The sequence below is a fragment of the Myotis lucifugus genome, unplaced genomic scaffold (assembly GCF_000147115.1).
Source record: "Myotis lucifugus unplaced genomic scaffold, Myoluc2.0 scaffold_185, whole genome shotgun sequence".
NCBI lineage: Eukaryota > Metazoa > Chordata > Mammalia > Chiroptera > Vespertilionidae > Myotis > Myotis lucifugus.
In genome coordinates, this window is record NW_005871233.1 from 20,527 (window position 1) to 29,219 (window position 8,693).

The window sequence follows — 8,693 nt, forward strand, 5'->3', positions numbered from 1 at the left end:
TCCATGCTTAACACTTTTTTTAATTTAGTTGTTACATATTAATGATTTTCCTAGTTTTTATTCTTTTTATTTACCTTAAACCTTCCCAAGGGCAGAAACAATCTTTCAATTATCATTGACTAACAAATCCATAGGACACAGTAATTTTCTAGTCCAGTGGTTCTCAACATTGCCTGTACATTAAAATCACCTGGGAATCTTTTTAAAATCCTGATTTCTGGGCCTCATCCTTCGGAAATTCTGTTTCTTTGTTACTAATGTTGTGGCCCCACCCCATAACAAAGAAACAGAATTTCTGGAGGATGAGGCCCAGAAATCAGGATTTTAAAAAGATTCCCAGGTGATTCTAATGTGCAGCCAAGATTGAGAACCACTGGTCTAGTCAATTCCCATAATTAGCTAAAAGTATTGCCATGTTGCCTTGCCTTCAATCTTGTAGTTTACTACACTGATTAAATATTCTTTTTCATCATTTCCAATAGTGATGGGAAACAAAAACACATCTAAGCTATCCCAATCAAATATATAAATGGAAAATAGTGATTTCTTTATATGTGATTATCCTTCCAACTACCTCTCTACTTTCACTTTCAGATATCTCCACTGAAGATCATTTTCTATTTTGCATAGTCATGAATAAACTTTCTCCTGCTTTCACAACCAAGGTAATGAGAGGTTCTACTTATCTTCATTTGAATTTCTATAACTATGCAAAACTGTTACACATTTTTCTCAAAATTTTTGCAATAAGAGTTCAATACTTTAAAAAAAAGGTATTTTTAAAAACGCATAATACAGAAACATTATTTTTAATTTGCCCAAACTAGAAAGAGGTGTTCATCAATAGAATTGCTAAGTAAATTATGTCATATTGATACAACACAATACTGTCTAGCAATGAAAATTAATAATCTACAAGTGCAGACAACATAATTCAATTTCACAAACATAATAGTGAGTAAACAAAGCCAGACATAAAAAAAATATATACTGTATGACTGCATTTTCATAAAGCCAGGAAATAGTAAAACTAATCTATGGAGTTGTTATAAGTCAGGATAGTGTTTAACTTTGGTGGGAAGGAATGACTAGGAGTTAGGACAGTGGTTCTGAACCTTCTTAATGCCGCGTCATGTTGCATGCTTCAATTTCAGTAATTTCCTTTCTTGGCGACTCATTTTCTTTCCTCTGGGAATTGTTTTGCTGTCTCCCCATTCTGACTATCACCAGAATGTTCAAATGTCAAGTTGCAGGGGCCTGGGCCGTGCGCAGTGGGAGTTTTGTGCCCCCCAAGTGTCACTGAAGAGCTCTGACACCAAGACGTGAGGCTGCTGTGGGTTGGTGAGAGCCACGCTCGTCCCAGGTCAGAGTCTCAGACGCTTAGTGTGGCCTCCTGTGCGCACCTAGAATCAGGAACCCTGCCTGCACCACACTGAATCAGAGAACCTGCTGAGGTGTGCCAAAGATCAAAGTCTCCTAGTGCGTGTCAGGAGTCAGAGGCTCCCTGTGTCCGTGCCAGAATGGAGTATCAGAATCTATGTTGCTTGGTGCTATCTTGCACCAAGAATCAGGGTCCCTCTGTGCTCATGCGCCAATAATTGGAGTCTCTGGCTCTTAGTGTGATTGTACTGGGAATCAGGGATCCCAGGTGCATGCAATAAGAAACAGAGTCTACTAGTCCCTGGTGCTCATTGCTGCCTCTTGCGTGGAGATTCAGGGTCCCCGATCTGCTTGGGAGATCGGGTTGCACAGTCGCACTGTGTTGGCAGGAGGCCCACTCCTGCCCTGTGGAAAACAGCCTTCTCTGTGTGCTTGCCCTGAATCAAAGTCAGGTGGCACTGCTGCTCAGTGTGGGTGTGGGTGTCCAAGCACCCAGTTTCAAATTCAGTGATGTCCCCCTGCGTGGGTACGGGGTCTGGTCGTGGGGAACAAACTCCCCAAGTTCGCACGTTCAGGTTCAAATTCAGCGTAATCTCCCTGTTTGAGTGCCGGGTCTGGTCATGGGAAGCAAACTCACCGGGTTCGTGCCCCAGGCTCAAATTCAGAGCTGTCTCCCCACGTGGGCGGGGGACCTGGTCTCGGAAAACAATCTCCCCAAGGTTGCGCACCTAGGCTCAAATACAGCACCCTCTCCCCGCCTGGGCACAGAGCCTGGGCGAGGGCAACAAACTCCCCGGGTTCGCACGTCCAGGTTCAAATTCAGCGTAGCCTCTCTGCTAGGGTGCAGGGCCTGGTTGTGGGAAACAAACTCCCCGGGTCTGCACCCCCAGGACCAAATTCAGCGCTGTCTCCCCGCGTGGGCACAGGACCCCGTCGCAGAAAACTGTGTCCTCAACAATGCGCACCCAGGCCCAAACTCAGCAGTCTCCCTGCCTGGGTGCATAGCTTAGTCGCGAGAAATAGATTCCCCAAGTTCCCGCACATCCAGACTCAAACAGCGCTGTCTCCCTGCCCTGCGTGGGCGCGGGATCTGGTCCCAGGAAACAGTCTCACCAAGGATGCGCACCCAGGCTCAAATTCAGCACAGTCTGCCCGCCCGCGGAGTCTGGTGGTGGGAAATAAACTTCCTGCGTCCGACACCAAGGCTGAAAGTCAGGCAGAGCTGCTGCTGCTGCTGAGTGTATGCAGACAGCCCCACTGTGCAGCCGGGGTCTGGCAGTTTCTATGCTGCTGCCCCGGGGGCAGCTGGGGAGGGGGATTGGCTTTGTGACTCACAGAAATCTGCGGCTGGGGTGCCTGGAGTCTTGGTGTCCCTGGGTCTGCAGCTGTGGTCTCAGGTCTTCTACCAGAGCGGCTGTGGGATTCCAGTTTGTTACCGAGACCAGACTGGGTGGTGGCGAGGCTAGGATCCCAGCCTCAAGCAGTTCGGTTCTTCAAGATAGCGTGGTCTCCGCGCCGCTGGTGTCCTCCCCGGAGTGTTTGCGGCGGCAACGGGATTTTGCCGTCTAAGACTGTCCGGATTGGCAGCCCCTTGAAAGACCTGCAGGACCTAACTGTCCCTATTTCACTCACACACACACCCATACACGTCCACACACTCCCCTATAGCTCCCTCACCTTCTCACACACACTCCCTCCCTGCCTTCCTGTCGATCGCCATCTTTCCTCTCCCCGAGAAATGTTATTTCTATTTGCAGGGTCTCAGCTTTAATTAAAAAGAAAATGAGAAGCAAACTACTTGGTCATAAAATTAATGTTTCCTGAGGTATGATGTCTTTAATAACTTTTTTTTTGTTTGCTGATACAATTTGGTATGGGTTACAAAATATTTATGACAGAGGCCTTTTTAGTCACATTGACACTGGGGTTAATGTATCAAGAGTTCTGTAAACATTAAAACCTTATGACCACAGAATTCTACTTCTGAGGATCAATACTGATCAAATACTAAACATTCCATACTGAATTACAATAAAATACTAAATAATCCTCACATTCTGCTAGTTATCTTGCTGCTTATTTCACCAAGGAATTAGAAGCAATTGAAAGAAAAACAATTCTTCTCTTCACCACATTATCCAACCAATTTATGTCCATATCCTTACCATAGGCATAATTTTCCTTCATAAATTGGCTCCTACTCTTTCCCATCTACTAAAGGTCATTGCTTACAAAACAATCCTCTTTTTATACTCCTTCAATTTTCCTCTCTTTGAAATCATTGCCTTCAGCCTATAAATGTGTTCTAATATTACACACCTTTAAAAAAAATGCATTTCCTGTATCCCATGCATGCTTTTATGGCAAAGTCAGGGCCTTCCGATAACTTTAAAAGAAAACTTCATTGCCGAAACCGGTTTGGTTCAGTGGATAGAGCGTCGGCCTGCGGACTGAAAGGTCACAGGTTCGATTCCGGTCAAGGGCATGTACCTGGGTTGCGGGCACATCCCCAGTGGGAGATGTGCAGGAGGCAGCTGGTCGATGTTTCTCTCTCATCGATGTTTCTAACTCTCTATCTCTCTCCCTTCCTCTCTGTAAAAAATCAACAAAATATATTTAAAAAATAAAAAATAAAAGCAAACTTCATTACAAGAGCATTACTAACATACACAAAAAGGAATAATAAACATCCATGTATCTATGACCCAGCCTCATCAACCCAAGCCCAATCCTAGCCTATTCTGTTCACATTATTTTTTATTTATTTATTTTTATTTTTTTTATTTATTAAGTTTTTACATATGTGTCCTTATCCCCACATCACCCCCCATTCCCCCCACTCATGCCCTCACCCTCCTGTTGTCTGTGTCCATTGGTTAGGCCTATATGCTTGCATGAAAGTCCTTTGGTTGACCTCTCCCCCTTACCCCCACCCTCCCCTACCTTCCCTCTGAGGTTTGACAGTCTGATGCTTCTCTGTCTCTGGATCTGTTTTTGTTCATCAGTTTATGTTGTTCATTATCTTCCACAAATAAGTGAGATCATGTGATATTTATTTTTCTCTGACTGGCTTATTTCACTTAGCATAATGCTCTCCAATTCCACCCTTGCTGTTGCAAATGGTAAGAACAAATTCCATATATTAAAAGTATTTTTTGTACTTCTTTCAGAATTTATCTCTAAAAGTATTTTTAAAAACATAATCATAATATCACTATCCAAAACTAAATAATGAACAATTCTTAATATCATCAGAAATCAGCCAAGCCAGTATGGCTCAGTGGTTGAGCATTGACCTAGGAACCAGGAGGCCTGGGTTGCGGATTTGATCCCCAGTGTGGGATGCGCAGGAGGCAGCCAACTGGTGATTCCCTCTCATCTCTGATGTTTCTATCTCTCCCTCTCTCTTCCTCTCTGAAACCAATTTTTAAAAAATCGTACTTTCAACTATCTCTAAAATCGTAATTGATCCAAATCTCATAAAGTACAACTGGTTAATATGTTGTTTACATCCTTTTTAATCTATAGGTTCTCCTGCTATCTTTTGATTTCTCTTACAATTTATTTGTTGAAGAAACTGTTTTTGGCCCTGTAGTTTTTCCCATATTCTGAATTTTGCTGATTATATCTTCCTATTAATTGATAACTGGCTTTAGAAATTTGATCAGACATAGTATCAATTTTGTTGGCAAAGTTATTTCCTAGGTAATATTGTGTCCATACATTAGAAGAAATATAATGTCTGATTGTCTTTATTTTTGTGATGTGATCAGCATTAATTTTCAATGCCTAGATCCAATAGTTCATTATAGGTTCCAAAATGGAAATATTCAATCATTCTTCATTTATTCACTGAACATTTTATTAATAAAAACATTCTTTACTATAAGAACAGTTCTTATAGTAAGAAAGACAAGAGAAATGTTTCTTTTTCTTAAATTTTCTATCTTCCAAATAAGTTAAATCTCTAGTAGTTCCCCAGTAATGAACAATTCGCTGTTATTATCATTAAGAATTTATGGGATTAAACATATTAAAGCATATTTTGTTGTAACACATTGCAGTTATGTGTATAGATGCCCAAATGATTCCATCTTTGACAAGTTGGAGCCTCCTCCAATTGGTTCCCCTTCCCTAATTACCCTATCCAATATTACCCCATCTCCCATCATAATTCTTACTCTACTAATTTTTGTTCATAATACTTAATCACTTCATGATATCTGGTAAGGCATTTGCTTGTGTTTATTGCTTGACTTTCCTACTATAAAGCTATGAAAAAAGGGCAATGAAGAAATAAATACATTAAATAGGTTAAATACGAAAGATGAACTAAAAAGGGTAAGATCCAAAATACAGGTAAAATGGTTGTCATTTGGGAAGAAAACTTTCCCTCATTGAAATTAGAGGGAAATATGAGTGAAGAAATAAGTGGTAATGGAAGTATAGGTATAATTTCTTTGGTGAATCATGCTGCAATCTAAGTTTTCTTCCCAGGTTTCAGGTCTTTTCTTCATAATCAACACCTAAGGGATGTGTTTCCTTCCCAACCAGCAGCACTATACCATGCCATAATGGCTTACCTCTGCCTGATTAGCACTTACTCACCCAGACTCCATCTTTTTTTCTCATCCCTCACAACCATCCAAGGTTCTTTCCCTTGCTCTAATAGGGTAATTACATCTGGCTTAGAAATGGAACATCCTGCATTGGGGGGAAAAAAAGAAGAAAAATAAAGGAACATAATAAAGAAAGTATTTACTTTATCAAGCTTCAGAACTATGATGAATAATGGGATTAAAAATTACTCATATTAGAGTTATTTCAGGATCATAAGGACAGAGAGGTAGAAACATCATTTTATTTTAATTTAAACCATACAGGCTATCTCTTAAGAGGAAGTTAATGATTGAGAGCATTAGTTTCAAATCCTACTATCACCTAAGTAGCCAGGGCCTCAGTGTTTTCAGTTGTTAAAAGGGAATAATAACAATGTTGACTCATAATATTCTTGTGAGGTTTAATAAACATAAAGCGCTTTGATGAATCCCTAGTACTGAGTAGGTGTGCCATGCCAGCACGGCCAAGGGTGAACCTGAGGGGACGTGGTGAAGGATCAAAGAAAACAAAGAGAATACAGCTGGGGCTCTGTGGATCTCCCATGCCTGAATGAGGACACAGACAGATCCAGCCTGCAAGCCAAGGCTTTATTTTATAGTCAGATCAAAACAAGGGTAGTGGTCAACATGTTTACAATGTTCTTGTGAGTTTCACCTTGTTTTGGCAGCACTTGCTGCACCTCCCACACCCATTAGCTACCTAGGAAGGAACTAGGGAGGGCTATAATGTTAGGCTTAATTATGCTAAGAGGGCTCTGCCCTCCAAGCTGGGACTTGTTTGTGGCCCTGCCACAGGTCAATCCAAGGCTTGACCCTATAGCCGCTCCCTACAAGTAGGCATTAAATATATTTATTAGGTACTATTTTTGCTATTTTGCTAAGAAGAAAATAATTAATTTCTTGCCAGGATATTCATTCAATGGTAAATGCAAAATTCATGCATTTTATAAGTATTAATCATAAATTAAAGGTATGTCCATTGTAGTAAATTGCATGCGTTCACTTGAGTTTTAACAGTTGATTCAATCCACCATCATATATAAGCTTTTCCAATAGGTATATAGAGTTAGACACCTTTGTTTTCCTACTCACACTGCGAGTTAGCAGATTAATAGACTAGGTACAGCCCTGGCCAGTGTGACTCAGTTGGTTGGAGCATCATCCCATACACCAAAAGGTGGTGGGTTTGATTTCAGGTCTGGGCACATACCTAGGTTGTATGAACTGGAGGCAATCAATGTTTCTCTTTCACATCATCAATGTTTCTCTCTCAGACTCTCTCTCTCTCTCCTCCTTACTCTCTCTAAAATCAGTAAGAGATAATAATAATAAGACTAGCTACAGCAGTATTGAAACCAGATTTCTTTAACAATGGTCTTGATACGGAGGGACTTATAATCTGATAGAGCACCTGAATTAATGTGAAGGATAAACATATCAATTTGAAATCCTAGAATACATATACATATAGGAATATAGAGTTACGTTTCTTATATGGAATAGAGCAGTGGTTCTCAACCTTGTTATGCTGTGGACCCACCCCATAACAAAGAAACAGAATTTCCAGAGGATGAGGCCCAGAAATCAGGATTTTAAAAAGATTCCCAGGTGATTCTAATGTGCAGCCAAGGTTGAGAACCACTGGAATAGAGGGTTAAGTTTTTTTTTTCTTTTCTAAGTTTCATTTCTCAGGCTGATGTACCTGCTTACTCCCTTTGATCCCAAACAAAGTGATTGAGGAGGTGATTCAGCTGTGGACAATGTATACTATACCAGCAAGCAAGCAGAACTGTTAAGCATGATCAGGCTGACCCCACCAGGAGCCAAGACATCATTTCATTGCCTGACAACCAAGAACAACAGTTGAATTCTGCTGACCCCCAGGACTGAATGCAATTGCATTCTGTTCCCAACCTCAGCCCAATCCATTTTTCCTATATAATCCTGTCCCCCCTGCTCCTTGCTGTAAGACAGGTTTTGGATGCCTGTAAGCTCCCGGCTTCTTGCTTGACTGGCCTTCTTAATAAACTCCTTATATGATTCAACCCTGCCTTCGTTATTGGACATTGCGTCAGGCAGCCCGAGCCAAGCGGGGGGGTTCCCAGTAACAGTTTTACTGTGTCTAAGAATTTACAATTAGCGGTCTTTAAAGATAGGCAATTACACAAACGGCAAAGAAAGATATAAAGATCATTAAATTATGGGGAAATTGACGGTGCTATTTAACAGCTTAATAGTAAAGGTGCCTATTTCAAAACCACAAAGATATTCAGCCAATTTTTAAAAAGACAGCCCTGAAATCCAGTCCTGTTAAGTTCTAAATTATCTGATACAGATAAGCTTACCCACTGACACCAAGTTGCTATAGTTCTCTAATATCACATCTCTGTACAAATTCCTCTGATATGAGTTCAGGCATTTCCACTCTTCCTGAGAAAAGTCTACAGCCACATCTCTGAATATCACCAAATCCTGAAATGACAAATTCATATATTATTTGTAAAATTATTTCTGAAAAGGGCCAATACTTTAGGGTTTGCATGCCACATATGGTCTCTCTTGTATTTCCTCCCATTTTCCCTTCATTTAAAAAATGATTTCAAAATGTAATTAGCTCAAGCTGGTTCACAAGCTATAATTTGCCCACCAATGCAATAGACAAAACTGCCTCTGTACTGTGGAATATCTACTTTT

The 8,693-nt window shown here is 40.9% G+C and overlaps 1 protein-coding gene across 1 annotated transcript in view; it reads right to left on the reverse strand.

Annotated features, from left to right (window-relative positions):
• LOC102433605 (zinc finger protein 30 homolog) overlaps positions 1–8,489 on the reverse strand; it is a 10,464-nt gene extending 1,975 nt beyond the window's left edge. Inside the window, exons 1-2 of the mRNA XM_023760560.1 lie at positions 8,345–8,489; positions 5,989–6,084 (exon numbers count right to left, since the gene is read on the reverse strand). Of these exons, the coding sequence (XP_023616328.1) occupies positions 5,989–6,084; positions 8,345–8,489 (241 nt within the window). The remainder of the gene's footprint in view (positions 1–5,988; positions 6,085–8,344) is intronic.
• Positions 8,490–8,693: the final 204 nt, after the last annotated feature.